Source organism: Pseudonaja textilis, chromosome 10 (assembly GCF_049901715.1).
Source record: "Pseudonaja textilis isolate UNSWEBS1 chromosome 10, rPseTex1.2, whole genome shotgun sequence".
NCBI classification, from domain to species: Eukaryota; Metazoa; Chordata; class Lepidosauria; order Squamata; family Elapidae; genus Pseudonaja; species Pseudonaja textilis.
This window is the reverse complement of record NC_141999.1, coordinates 7,532,407-7,547,807: the sequence shown is the minus strand read 5'-3', so window position 1 is coordinate 7,547,807 and position 15,401 is coordinate 7,532,407. Positions and strand designations below refer to the sequence as shown.

Genomic DNA, 15,401 nt, shown 5'->3' with positions numbered 1-15,401 from the left:
ACAATCCAAAGATCAAATCTGGCATGATAAAGAAACTCATAACAATGCTATCTTGATACTGTTTAATATTAGATGGAACAAGAGAAAACTGGACAGGATTTCATGATTACAGTATGTTAATCTTGGATAACAATAATAAAGTACTAGTATTTGAAACCTTGCAGTGTCTGTTTCTTGACCTGAGCCACCTCTTCCAGGAATAATTTCAGGAATTTGGCTCTTTATCTCTTATCCAACATTTGGGAGTTGGAAAATGCAACTATTATTGGGAAAGTAAACTGTGACCTTTGGGGATGTGGAACAGCCACACCGTTGGAAGCTCACTGAAGACATCTAAGGGCACCAGGTTGGGAGTGGCTAGTGTATATTTTACTCATTTGAATTCAACTTACGCATTGAATTAATACTTGATGGTTCTTCCAAAAACTTAAAGCTGGATTCAGAGCATCTCTTCTAGAGACAATCATTGGCTCCAAGTCACCAGTAAATTTCCATGATTAAAGGTGGAATTCAGGAGTATCCATGGATGGAAATAGAAGAAGTCAAGATGATGTCTTGGGCTGCTCAATGGAAAGCCCCGCCCTTTTTATGTGTCTAGTAACATATGGTAGGGCTTTGGTCACCCACTCATGGGTACCATCTTGGTTTTTTTAACTCTTGTTCCTGAGTGGGTTGAACCTGGGTCTTTTCTTTCCCCATAATTAAGATTACAAAAATAAACCAGATATGAGTAAATCACTTCCCCGGGCCAAAAAGCCTGCAGTTTTCTTGAGTAAAGAAATAAATAACAAGGAAGGACGGGAAGGCCAATCTGTATGAAATTCCATGGGTTGGAGCCATAAATATTTACTGGAATTCATAAGTCCAGATTGACCTTCGCAGGAAAGAAGAGTGTTTTTGGCTTTGCTTCTAAAATGTTTTTCTAAGTAAACAGATTGTACTCAAAAGAATGCAATTTAGAAATCTAATTTCAAATGGAAAGTCTTTCAGTTCAAGATATTTATACAGGCTTGTTTTCATGCAGAGTGTCTTAAGAAGTGTCATAAGTACAGAATGGCTGGCTTCACCCTTTGCCCTGAACTATAGTTTGATGAAAAAGCCATAACTGAATGCATTCAGACAACACTCTGTTTCCAGGCGTAGGGTTACAAGATTAGCAGGAACCCATGGGATGTTGTTCATTTATTAGATGCATGGTTAGTATAGGTTTTATATCTTAATCGTTTGGGAGAGAGGTTTATTTTATTTGGCATTTAATCTCCCCCAATGCATTCTTTATAACTATAATTTGTTTAAATTTGTTGACACTAATAGTTTTAGATACTGTTACTTTGTTGTAACTTTAGATGTTATCATAATATAATTTTATTTTATTTTTCATTATAATGTAATAGAGGCTATATGCTGGACCTCACATAATAGATGGTAAATTATTTTACAAATGTATTTTAATTCTGTCTTAAGTTTTATTTTGTTTATTATCTATACTGGCCTATGACAGCAATTAAATTGAATTGGAATATATGACATTTTGTTAACTGTTAGCCATCCAAAGACCAAACATAAATCATAAGCCTGATTTACAGACCAGAATGGTAGGTTTTACAGATACGTCATGAACCGAACCCAATCCAAATAACATTACAGGTAGCCCTCAACTTATGACCATAACTGAGCCCAGAATTTCCATTACTAAGTCAGACAGTTGTTAAGGGAATCACTGCAGTTAATTTTTAGCAACATGGTTATTAAGTGAATCTGGCTTCTCTGTTGACTTTATTTGTCAGAAGGTCACAAAAGACCGAGGGATACTACAACCATCATAAATACATGCCAGTTGCTTGGATATTCAACTTTTGATCACATGACTCTGGGGATGCTGCAATAGTTATGTGAAAAATGGACATAAATCACTTTTTTCAGTTGTGAACTTCAAACACACTCACTAAACAAAATGGTTGTAAGTTGAGGACTACCTATATAGCATGGTATGGTCATTTATTCAGCCAGAAGGTTGATATGGAAGTGCTATTGAATTATTCTGCAGAAAGTATGACATTTACTGGGGAAGTGTTTTATACAACTCATCCTGCACTTCAAAGGCACCCCCATGAAAACATTTCACAGTTTCAAATATATTTTCACAGCAGGATCAGTGAGCAAAAGACATCGAATATGCTTAGAATCCCATTCCAATGATGAAGCTGAAAACATAAAGATCTGAAATAGAATTTCTTCTTTCCTCTCTCTTTTTTACCACTTTGTGGGGGTCGAGGATGAAATGGAACTGACATGTTTAAGCTTAAGCTTAAATACAGGGTCCCCAAAGAAGCTTTTCCAAGGGCAACTGGACTTTCTTGGGGTTTTTTCCTTGAAAACGTTTCACTTTTCATCCAAGAAGCTCCTTCAGTTCTAACTGACAGGTAAAAGAAGGACTTATATTCTTTGCAGTTGTCTGGGTGTTAGAATGCTGAAGGTCCAGATGACTGCAAAGTATATAAATCCTTTCGTTCCATCAGTCAGTTGGAACTGAAGAAGCTTCTAGGATGAGAAGTGAAACATTTTCAAGGGAAAAAACCCAAGAAAATCCAGTTGTCTTTTGAGAAGCATCTTTGGGACAACCATGACCTGGATGATTGAGAACCTCCACAGAGAGAAATAGAAGTCTGCCATTTTCTGCAAAATATCCAGTTTCTAGTCCTGATGACTAAGAGGTGTGTGGGCGATGGCAACTGAAAACCCAGAAACCTGAAATGTGGTTTTGAATCACAACTTCCAGAATGAAAAGGCCTGGATTTCATTTCCCCAGGCCAGTTTTTTCTCAACCTTGGCAACTTCCAGGTGGGTGGACTTCAACTCCCAGAATTCCTCAGCCAGCCAATGTCACCAAAGATGAGAAACGCCAGTCTAGGCAGATTCATGACTTGCTCAACCTGATCAGAGGCTGAGGAACACAGCTAGTTTTCACTTACGACCAGAACTGGGACCAGAATTTCTGTTGCTAAGCAAGGCAGTCCTTAAGGAAGTCGCTCCCATTTTATTATCTTTGTTACCATGGTTGTTAAGTGAATCACTGCAGTTGTTAAGTGCACCACCTGATCATTAAGCAAATCTCCATTGACTGTGCTTGTCAGAAGATAGCTGAGAAGGTCACACCTGGTGATCACATGACCCTGGAATGCAGCAACCATCGAAAATACATGCCAGTTGCCGTGTGCCAAAGTTCGATTATATGACTATGGGGATGGTGCAACAGTCATAAGTGTGGGGACTAGTCATAAGTTACTTTTTTTAATGACATTGCAATGTCAAATGGTCACTAAATGAATGGTTGTAAGTTGCAGATTTCCTATACACTGTGTAAAATAAGATCACTGCTACAAAGTAACTCTGAACCAGTTTGAAACCAGATTTCAACCAGACCCATGTGTTGTGTTCCCATAACACAGTGGCTAGTTTTGAGAGCTGATTCAATTTTTAGTTGGTGCTACGGGGGCTGACTGAAACTCAAGTATAGCACTAGCACTAGCAATTAAACTTATATACCACTTTACAGTGCTTTACAGCCCTCTGTAAGTGGTTTGCAGAGTCAGCCTTTTGCCCACAACCGTCTGGGTCCTCATTTTACCCACCTCAGAAGGATGGAAGGCTGAGTCAACCTTAAGCCAGTGAGGATCAAACTGCTGGCCATGGGCAGAGTTTGCCTGCAACACTGCATCTTAACTACTGTACCACCAGGACCAAGGAAAGAAGAAGGGGAGAAATAGCAACAGCACGTAGACTTCACAGTGCTTTTACAGCCCCCTCTAAGTGGTTTACAGAGTCAGCCTTTTGCCCCCAACAATCTGTGTCCTAATTTTACTGACCTCGGAAGGATGAAAGGCTGAGTCCACCTGGAGCTGGTGAGACTCGAACTGCCCAACTGCTGACATCCCGCAATCAACAACAGAAGTAGCCTGCAGTACTGCATTCTAACCACTGTGCCACCATGGCTCTTGTATAGGTAATGCTCGACTTACAACCATTCGTTTAGTGACCATTTGAAATTACAGCAGCACTGAAAAAGATATTTTGTGACTTATTTTTCACATTTATGTGCATTGCAACACCCCCACAGGCATGGGATCAAAATTTGGACACTTAGCAACTGGCTGATATTTATGATAATTGCAGTGTCCTGGGGTCAAAGGTTTTGCAACCTTTTGATAAGCGAAGTCAGATTCACTTAACAACCCTGTTACTAACTTTACAATTGCAGGGATTCATTTAACTACTATGTCAAGAAAGGTTGCAAAATGGAGCAAAACTCAACAACTATCTTGCTTACCAACAGAGATTTGGGGTTCATAATTCGCCATGTATAACTCAAGCTGTTTCCATGGGTCTTTTAAGAAGAAAGGGGGAGATTGGCAGCTCTGCAGTTCCATAGGAGCTACTGGGATTTGGGGCCTATGCTTAAACAAATATCTACATCATGAAATAAAAGTGTGTTTGGAAGGTATAAGCAATCTCTTTTTTTATTCCAAATCCTACAGCAGTTGAGAGAAGGATAGTGATGAAATGGCACTTTTTGTCCTTAGTATTTCAGGTGTGGGTTTGAAGAGCTTCTGAGAGCCTGGACCATCAACTGCACTAGTTTTTAAGATGTAGCAAAATCTTGTTTAAATTCCTCCAGTCAAACTCAAATCCTACATGACAGGCCCACATAGGGTTTTTTGGCAACTGTGCATGGGTTTGTCGTATCCTTTTTCTGGAAAGGTTTTTTTTACTTTCCTAGCCTATAAAGAATGGGATTTCCAGGTGAGTAAGCTTCCCATCCAAGTATTCAAACAGGTCCAGTCCTTCTGAACTCCAGGAGGCCTAGATGCTGCTGACAGCTGAGCAACCATCATAGACATTGAATTGGGTAGTCCAACTGACTTTAAGGGAGATGACATTCGGGGTAAGACTTTCTACATTGAGACCCTGAGTATGGGTGCTCAACTATTAAGGAATATTGTTGTGGGGCAACAGGCTGATTCTGAAAACTGAGAGGGCTAAGAGAGGGCTGTAACTGAGAGGGCTGAGAGAGGGCTGTAAAAGCACTGTGAAGCAGTGTAGAAGTCTAAGTGGTTAACCGCACCAAACTTGATTGCAGGAAATACGACTTCAGCAACAGAGCGGTCAATGTCTGGAATACTCTACCTGACTCTGAGGTTCCTTCCCCAAACCCCAAAAACTTTAACCTTAGACTGTCTACTATTGATCTCACTCCTTTCCTAAGAGGTCTGTAGGGGGCGTGCATAAGCGCACCAATCATTCCTACTGCCCCTGTCCTATTGTTTCTTTTTATTTTTCTTATATGCACCCATGTATTCATAACTATGTTTATAATACCTATTATCTTGTAAGCAATTGACTAATCAAATAAATAGATAGGTAGATAGATAGATAGATAGATAGATAGATAGATAGATAGATAGATAGATGGATGGATGGATGGATGGATGGATGGATGGATGGATGGATGGATAGATAGATAGATAGATAGATAGATAGATAGATAGATAGATAGATAGATAGATAGATAGATAGATAGATAGATAGATAGATAGATGGATAGATAAATTTTAAAAAGTGCTTTGCTAAGAGAGGAGTGTTCTCAAGTTTCTTTTTCATCCCAAACTCTGGAAAATTCCCGCGCAGCCACATCCTGACTTCTCAGCGATCCCTGACCGATCCAGCTTGCCAGGCACCCGCTCGCTGGAGCAAGGCGGAAAGGTCCCGGGGCTATTGACTTGGGAGCGCGTGTTCAGGCGCTCCAACGATCTCCTGCGAAGCGGGTCTAGATCGATTCGGCCAGCAAAGCCACCCGGGCGGGCTTCCAAAAGCCAGCAGGGGGGCAAAGGAGGGAGGGGGGCGGGAAGAGGCGGAAGCCGGAGAGGGTGGGAGGGCTCCAAAGCGGCCCCCCCCCGCCCCTCCCGCCCCGCCGCACTCCATCCTCCCGTTGCCCACAGGAGGCGGGGAGGCAGAGATCGCGGGGCGTCCGGGCTTCTCTCAGGCGGATCCGAGCCCGCTGCAAGCCCGGTGGAGTTGTTTGCCTGGCAGGTCCCGCCGAGGAAAAAGTCAGGAATGTGGAAGGTCCTGGCGTATCTCTTGCTGCCCGCCTGGGCAGGGATGCAGCCCGGGGTGCTGGGCAAGGGGGCCCCGGAGCGCTCTCAGCATCGCCTGCAACACGGATCCTGCACCTACACGTTCCTGCTGCCCGAGCTGGGAGGCTGCGATGGCCCGGCGGCTGCTCCTGCTCCTGCCGCCGCCGCCGCCGCCGCCGCCCCGTTCCAAGTGTCCAACTCGCTCCAGAGGGATGCGCCGCCCTTGGCCGAAGCCCAGTGGCCCGTCCAGCGACTGCAACAGCTGGAGACCGTCATGGAGAACAACACCCAGTGGCTGCAGAAGGTGGGGGAAGAGGAAGGCGAGGGTGCGAAGGCCGAAGGACCGGGGGCAAAAGCTGCAGGGATCAGCCCCTGGGGATTGGCGGGGGGGGTGCTGTGGAGAAATCTCTCTGTGTGTGTCTGTGTGTGTGTGTGTTTGTTGTATGCACTCAGTTGGCTTGGCTTTGGGGTGGGTGGGTTGTGGAGGAGTGAAAAACATGGTGTCAACTCAGAACAGTCCATGGTCTGGGGCAATATCACAAAATTAAGATTCATTACAACCAGGGTTTCCGTGGCATGTGTGAATGCAGAAATGAATGGCTTTCCCTGGTTGGAGTCTAAGGTAACTACGACAAGGTCTTTGGTGAATGTCTAGGATGCAACAGTGTCTAGGATGCAACAGTGGCCCAGGGAAGACTATGATAAGGTCTTTGGTGAATGTCTATAGGATGGCTTGACTGTGCTGGGCTATTCTCTTTGCAACAGTGGCCCAGGGAAGACAGACAGACAGACAGACAGACAGGTCCTTCATTGATGCATTGCACTGAAGCCTTGCAAGAAAAGCAACCGGCTGTGGAAAGCAGCTTTGGTGGCTGGCACATCGTTTTGCAGGTTTAACGGCAGCTTGCTTGTGGTTTAACGTATATTCTGAGTCCTGCGGTTACAGTTTGTAAGGATTTATGACTTAGGACGCTGGGCAGACCAATGGCAAATGAGTCAGTAAACCAACATATGAAATCAGGACTAAGATATTATTTATATGTTTGCTTTATTGATTGGAATTTTATCTAGAACTAATCAGTGGGGTGGGCTTGCCTCCATAAGTTATGGGTGCTCCATAAGTTGGAGATTTTTAAGAGGAGACTGGACAACCATTTATCTGAAATGGCATAAGGGCTCCTGCTTGAGCAGGAGTTGGACTAGAAGACCTCCAAGGTCCCTTCCGACTTTTATTCTGTTATTGCATCTTTATAAGTAACTTAAGGCAGCAAACATGCTAATGCTGGTTCCTCTCCTAAAACCTGTCACAACCACCACCTTTTGAGGTGAGTTGGGCTAAGAGAGTGTCCAGGCAAAGTCACCCAGCCAGCTTCCATGCCTAAGGCAGGACTAGAACTCACAGTCTCTGGGTTTCTAGCCTGCTGCCTTAAACCAGGGGTCTCCAACCTTGGCCATTTTAAGACTGGTGGACTTCAACTCCCAGAATTCCTCAGCCAGCTGGCTGAGGAATTCTGGGAGTTGAAGTCCACCAGTCTTAAAGTGGCCAAGGTTGGAGACCCCTGCCTTAAACTACTAGACCACTTTGATTGTCTCTACTGACATGGTTACATGGGTGGATTCATACTGTATACTAAACTTGTTCTTGTTGGTTGTGAAGTTGTGTCCCACCCATCGTGACCCCATGGACAACGTTCCTCCAGGCCTTTCTGTCCTCTGCCATCTTCTGGAGTCCATTTAAGCTCATGCCGACTGCTCTCAGTGACTCCATCCATCCACCTCATTCTCTGCCGTCCCCTTCTTCTTCTTTTGCCCGCTATTCTGGCCTCTGTAATTATTGACTGAATGTATAAAGGCAGATAGATAACTCCACAAAGCATCCATACAAAGTCTTTTTATTGGTTCATCAGGCATCCTCAATATAACTTACAGTTACATTGAGATTCATCTCAACGTCCAACTCTTTGCATAGCTGACTTTCTGGTGTAAAAGGATGGTAATCTTTCATCCCCCAAAAGAAGGAGCAAGGGGTTGAGGCAGCAGCATGTTGCTGGGTTCCAGGCAAGAGTGGAGAAACCTCCCCCAACCCACCAAGGGTCAATTCAGTGACCAATCAGGATTACAGATGTGGCCACATGACATGGACTACATTTCCCAGGATACCTTAACTACACTTACCATGATGCATTCCCTTAAGGGGACAGCTCCCACTTTCTAACTAACTATCCCAATTCCCATTAACTATATACTGGCTGGACAGCATACCCTCAATCGTTCCCAGCCTTAGGCTCTTCTCCAGTGAGTCCTTCCTTCTCATTAGGTGGCCAAAGTCTTTGAGTTTCCTCTTCAGGACCTGGCCTTCTGGAGAGCAGACCGGGTTGATCTCCTCTAGGACTGACCGGTTTGATCACCTTGCAGTCCAAGGGACTTGCAGGAGTCTTCTCCAGCACCATAGTTCAAAGGCCTCCATTCTTTGGCGCTCAGCCTTCCTTATGGTCCAACTTTCACAGCCCTACATTGCAACTGGGAAAACCATAGCCCTGACTATACACACTTTTGTTGGCAGAGTGATGTCTTTGCTTTTTAAAATGCTGTCTAGATTTGCCATAGCTTTCCTATAAACTAAAAGCAAATCACATTAAGCAAATCACGTTTGGGTTTGACAGCAAATTGCACTTCTTACTAGTACTGATGATGTTACCTAGTTTGATAATGAAACGTCTGCAAGAAAATAAGCAAGTTCAGAGAGCGCCACGGATCCCCCATTTCAACCCTAAGCTCCAAATATGCTCCTTTTTTGGTACATTTTGATTTATTGCAATGAGTGACTCAAACCAAACTTTTGATCCTTAAACCTTTGTTATGATTCTTCTTGTGGTTGTTAATACTCGGTGTCATTAAGTCTGATGGCTTTAATTTTAACCAGTCTGAGGCTGGCTTCCTTACCCTAAGGCAGGGATGGATATAAATTTGAGTGAATAGGTGTTACTGTTGGGGGAGGGGGGAGAATTCTTATTGGGAGGAGTGGTGATCCAAGATGGGTGGGTGGGATTATCACCAAAGTGATCAGGGCTGGGATCCTCATTTCTTTCCCTGTTACTTGGAAGGGAAATCTTGGCTTTTCAAAAACTTTCTATGGCAATTTTGATACTGAACAGCAGAAAACCCAGACTATTAAATAGCAGAAAAAAACAAACTATACATTTTTGACGGAGATTGCTCATGCCTGGCATTAAATGGGCATGATAAGGAGGGTTCGTATTACATTAACTTCAATTCAACAAACCATATTAGTTGGGAGATAATGTGGTGCCAGGAAGAGGCATCGGAAAGCTGTTGGTCTGGATAATTTTGGTGGCCAAGATTCTTTGCCCCTTCAAAATTAGGGCATGACAGAGATGCAGGAGAGATGTACCCTGTTTCCCCGAAAATAAAACCTACCCTGAAGTAAGTTCTAGCTTGATTTTTACCAGTGAGCCCAATATAAGCTCTAATTAAGAACCCACCCACTCCAGAGTACACGGGTAAAAATTAAGCTAGGGTGGGGATAGACGGGTGGAGCTGCCCTACTACTTACCTTTGGACAGTTGTAGCCAGGCCTCGCACATCCTGACACCTGCCTTGCTGTCTCATTTCTTCTGCAGCCGGGAAGGCTGGCCAGGCCTCTGGAGCTGATAACAAAGCTCTGGATCGATCCAGAGCTCTGTTATTGGTTGCAGAGGCCTTCAGGAAACCCTTGCTGGCCACAGAAGAAGAAGTTCCTGAAGGCCTCTGACAGTGAAAAGGAGGCTGGGGGCAACAGGCACAAGTGAGGCTAGTCAGTGGATGAGTTCCCCTGAAAATAAGACCTGGTGACTTTTTGGTGGCTATATATATATATATATATATATTGGATTGTTGGTTTCTCGCGTAAGATTCGAAGTATCTAGGAACGCTTGATGAAGTCTCATTCATCATCTTCAGGCTTTGTCTTGGCTCTTGCTTCTCAGAGTGATTAGCAAGAGCCGAAGACAGAAGCCTGAAGATGATGAATGAGACTTCATCAAACGCGTGCCTAGATACTTCGAATCTTACGCGGAGAAAACCCAACAACCAAAGATCCACATACAAATACCATGAACCTCAGAAAATATATATATGTATGTATGTATGTATGTATGTATATATATATATATATATATATATATATATATATATATATATATATACACATCATTTAGAATTGAGTTGGACAAAGGGCCTCCAGATCTATGTGTGCCATGGCTGTACTTTGTTGGCATAACAATTTAGGCCCTGTAAGATTTTCACAACAGTTCGTTTCTCCACTTGCGATCACAATAAACACAGTAGTCTTCGACTTACAACAGTTCATGTAGTGACCTTCAAAGTTACAACGGCACTGGAAAAAGGGACTTATGACCATTTTTCACACTTATGGCCCTTGTAGCATTCCCAGGGTCATGTGATTTACAGTCAGATGCTGGACAACTTTATGACGCTTGCAGTGTCTGGGAATCAAGTGATTCCCCTTGGCGACCTTCTTCTCAAACAAAGTCAGTGTGGAAGCCAGATTCACTTAATGGCGTTACTAATTTAACAGCTGCAGCCATTCGCTTAACAACGGGGGCAAGACGAGTTGCAAAATGGAGCAAAACTCACTTGACAAATGTCCCATTTAGCAACATCAATCTTGGGCTCCATAGCGGTCGTAAGTCAAGAAACTACCTATACTGGAAAATTCATCCTTAGCAGTGCGGTAGTTAAGAGAGGCATCACAAGACGATGCTCAATTTTGCAACCTTTTTGCTGCAGTCATTAAATGAATCACACAGTTCCCACAGTTGACTTTGTTTGCCAGAAACCAGCTGGGAAGGCTGCAAATGGTGATCACATGACCCCAGGACACTGCAACCGTTGTAGATACAACGCTGGTTGACAAGCAACCAAATTTTGATCACGTTACTATTGGGAGGTTGCGATGGTCGTAAGTGTGAGGTTTGGTCGTTATGGTACTTTTTCCCAGCACTGTCATAACTGCAAACAGACTCCTTGCACAGTGTAGCCAGAGAGGAAAGAAGCTAGAAACTGGGGTTCATTAATCCCCATAGAATTCATCGTCCCTTCTTGCGGGTTCAAAAGATTTCACCTCCTTTTTACATCAGCTTCCGAGCAACCTACATTGGGGACTTAGCAAAATCTATTTTCATGCTTACAGTTCAGGGCTGGAATGAGCTTCAGTGGGGCTGCCAATTCTTGGAATCTGGCATCGGATGATCCTGAAAATCATCTGAGCAGGAAGGAGATGCAGAGTGTGTGTGCATGTGCGTGTGTGTGTGTGTGTGTGTGTGAGAGAGAGAGAGAGAGAGAGAGAGAGAGAGAGAGAGAGAGAGGAAGGGAGAGAGAGAAGGAAGGAAGGAGATGGGGGAGAGAGAGAGGGAGGAACGGAGAGAGAGGGAGGGAGGGAGAGAGGGGAGGGAGAGAGAGGAGGGAGGAGGGGAAGGAGGGAGGGAGAGAGGGGAGGAGGGGAGAAGGAGGGAGAGAGGGAGGAAGGGAGAGAGGGAGGGAGGGAGAGAGGGGGTAGGGAGAGAGGAGGGGGAGAGAGAGGGGAGGGAGAGAGAGGGGGAGGAGGGGAAGGAGGGAGAGAGAGGAAGGAGGGAGAGGGTGGGGAGAGAAGGAGGGAGAAGGGGGAGGGAGAGAGAGGGGGAGGAGGGGAAGGAGGGAGAGAAGAAGGGAGAGAGAGAGGGAGGAGAAAGAGAGAGGGAGAGAGGGAGAGAGAGAGAGAGAGTACTATAGGTAGTCCTCAACTTACAACAGTTCATTTCATGACTGTCCAAAGTTACAATGGCACTGGAAAAATGGTACTGTTTTTCATACTTACAAACATTGCAGTATCCCCATGGTCACATGATAAAATTCAGATGCTTGGCAACCGACTCATATTTATGACGGCTACAGTGTCCCAGGGTCACATGATCCCCTTCTGGGGAATCCAGATTCGCTTGACAACCATCTTACTAACTTAACAGCTGCAGTGATTCACTGAGCAACTGTGGCAAGAAAAGTTGTAACATGGGGCAAAATTCACTTTATCAAGTGTTTCCCTTAGCATCAGAAATGTTGGGCTCAATCGTGGTCGTAATTTGAGGACATTCCCTCGGGGAGTGGCCAATCCAGTCAGTGCTCACAGCCATGTCGGATCCCCAAGTACGAACACGTGGCACATTTTCCATCCTTACAGTCCTGCCAATTCCACACACACACACACACACACACACACACACACATCCCCCGTTTCTCTGCCTTTAACTCCAGCGAGACCTTCGGATTGTAGCCTGGGAGGATCCCATGGATATAAAGGCACCCAAGAAAATCCATCTCCATCCATGGGCAGAAGTTAAAGCGATTTTGGGGAGCCACGTAGGCTGGTGGCCCCAGAGATGCTTCTGCCTGCATTTTTGAAAAAATATCTGAATGGTGCAGCAGAAGCGGGCAATTTCCTGCCATGGAGGCGCTGAATCTCTTTCCATCTTCCAGCCCACCAGTTATTTAATTAGAATTCTTGGTCTTAAAATAACAAGCTGGCCAGTTATCAGCACACAAGCACACATACTGGCAGGAAAGGCGAGAGCAGGAGGAGGAGGAGGAGGAGGAGGAGGAGGAGGAAGGGAGGGCGATATTTTTAGGACTGCTTTTCTATCTACTGTAGGTCTTCCAAACTACGGATTTTGAAAATGTTCTAACCATTTTAATGGCTGGCATAATCTCCCGTTTGAAAATGTGTGTGCCTTGTTTAAAGTGGATTAAGAGGTGCTCGGCTTAATAGTCAAGATTATATGTTTTTTTTAAAAATTAAGATTATCATATAAAAAATACAAAGAAAAATAGATAATTGGGGAAAGGGAAAAGAAAAGAGATAGGAGGAAAGGGATGGGGGGACATTAACTCCCAGTACAAGTAGTCCTCAACTTACAACCACAATTGAGCCCAAAACGTATGTTGTTAAGTGAGCCGGTTGTTATGTGAATTTTGCCCCATTTTGTGACCTTTCTTGCCACAGTTGATAAGTGAATCAGTGCAGGAAATAAGCTAGTAGCCCAGCTGTTAAATGAATCTGGCATACCCATTGACTTTCCTTGTCACAAGGTCACAAAAAGGAATCAATCCCATGATCTTGGGATACAGCAACGGTCATAAATATGAACCGAGCATGTGAATTTTGATCACGTGACCAGGGAATGCTGGAAAGGTGGTAACTGCAATTTTGAACGGTCACTAAATGAACTGAGGTAGGTCGACCAAAATACAAAAAAAATTACAGCCTCAACTTTTTACTTTTACCAACTTAGTAAGTACCATCCATTTCTATAACAAGAGCTAATGTAATCAGCAAAACCCAAAGTCAAGATTTCATATTTTTTTCTGTCTTCAGTACAAAGTCCAGGAATGGTTTCCAAGTAGAAACAATACTGGATATATTCCTGTCTCTGATTAAAACAGTTAATTTTGCCATCTCTGATAATTCCATCACTTTTTCCATCCATTCTTCCACTGTAGGGATTGATGCGATGGGTTTAATTATGATTTATTAACTAAATTAGTTGTCTGGGTTTGCATTGCATACTAACCCCTTGAATTATGTCTTGCAAATATGGGTTTGTAGAGTAAGACCAGAACAAATTAGGATGTAATGTGTTCCAGGAACCCTGCCAAAGAGTTGGAAGTTTGGGTTGATTAGTTGAATATCATAATGGGGTACTTTTGACAATATAATAAAGTGCAAGCTGTGTTTACAAAGTACGATGATTGGAGTCATACAAAGCGTTAACCTATAATACAATTTATTCAAGTTGGACTTTAAAAGTTGCATGAATTTGACCTTTGTGATTTGAAAAACTTGGCTTGCAGCCTTGTATGTTATGTGAACCAAATTGTAGCTTATTGACTAAGCCATCATTAGAGAAAACAAGATTTAAAAAATACCTATTCTATTTTGATTTGCACATCGTATAAAGCAGGGGTGTCCAACCTTTCACCTTCCCTGGGCCACATTAGAAGATGAAAATTTGGTTTGGGCCGCACATAAAATAAAATAACAGTAATGATACCTGATCATCCAAAAAAACCATAGAAAACATAGTTAACATATTAAATTTATTTGGAAATGAAGTTAGTGAGATGTTTTTATTATTAATTATTTATTAAAAATTATTTTTTTTTATCACAGTTTTTTTATCACGGTTTTTTTATCATGGTTTATTTTCTGGCCAAATTTTGCGGGGGGGGGGGAGGGGGAGAAAACTTGCCCGCCTCGCGCCTACCTCTCCTCCTGCAAATGGCCCGGCTGGATGAGGCAGGACTAGAAGGCAGAAGCAGCAGCAGCGGCGGGGGCAGAAGCAGCAGCGGTGGCGGGGAAGAAGTGGCAGCGGGGGCAGAAGCGGTGGCGATGGCAGTGGTGGCAACAGCAGGAGGTGGCGCTCTGACGGCGCCTGCTTTTTCTGTTGCTGTTTAGCCTGGCACTCGCCTCGCCCTGCCTCGCGCCTGCTTCTCCTTCTCCTCCTCACTGGCTCTGGCACGAAGGTTGGGGTGGGCACTGGGCCGCATTACAAGGTGACCTGGGCCGCATGTGGCCCTTGGGCCGCAGGTTGGACAAGCCTGGTATAAATCCATGATTTGCTGATTAAAACACCACTGGCTGCAATCACGGATCAGATTAAGCCATAAAATATGAATTGCAAACTAACATAATTGGTTTTTCGATAGCCTACTATTATCTTTCTCAATCTTGGCAATTTAAAGAGGGATGGACTTCAACTCCCAAAATTTCCCAGATACTATTGCTGACTGGAGAATTCTGGGAGATGAAGTCCACCCCTCTTAAAGTTGCCTAAATTGAGAAACATTGAACTACTAAACCAAGGCAATCCTTATATCTCTAAATGAGTGGTTCCCAAACTTTTTCAGTCCACTGCCCCCTTGGTGCTGTGGGTGTGGCCTAATTTAAGGGTGTGGTTTGCTGGTCACATGACTGGGTGGGCATGGCTTGCTGGTCATGTGACTGGGTGGGCATGGCCAGGTGACTGGCAAACCAAATACAAGTGGTCCTCACTTAATGACCAGTTCTTTAGCAAGTGTTCTAATTTATGGTTGTGTTGTTGTATGCATGCCTTCTAACAAACCTCCAGTTTGGTTTATTGGCACATTTCAAGTGAATAATCCAGGTTTCCTCTCAGTCAGGAAGGTTCCCGGTGGTTATCCTACCCCCCCACCACCCAA

At 44.0% G+C, this 15,401-nt stretch overlaps 1 protein-coding gene across 1 annotated transcript in view; it reads left to right on the top strand.

The window, feature by feature from the left end:
- The first annotated feature begins 5,902 nt into the window (after window positions 1-5,902).
- The window catches only part of LOC113437585 (angiopoietin-2-like), a 33,835-nt gene continuing 24,336 nt past the window's right edge, over window positions 5,903-15,401 (top strand). The window contains exon 1 of the mRNA XM_026702661.2: window positions 5,903-6,435. Within this exon, the coding sequence (XP_026558446.2) occupies window positions 6,112-6,435 (324 nt within the window). The 5' untranslated portion in view covers window positions 5,903-6,111. The remainder of the gene's footprint in view (window positions 6,436-15,401) is intronic.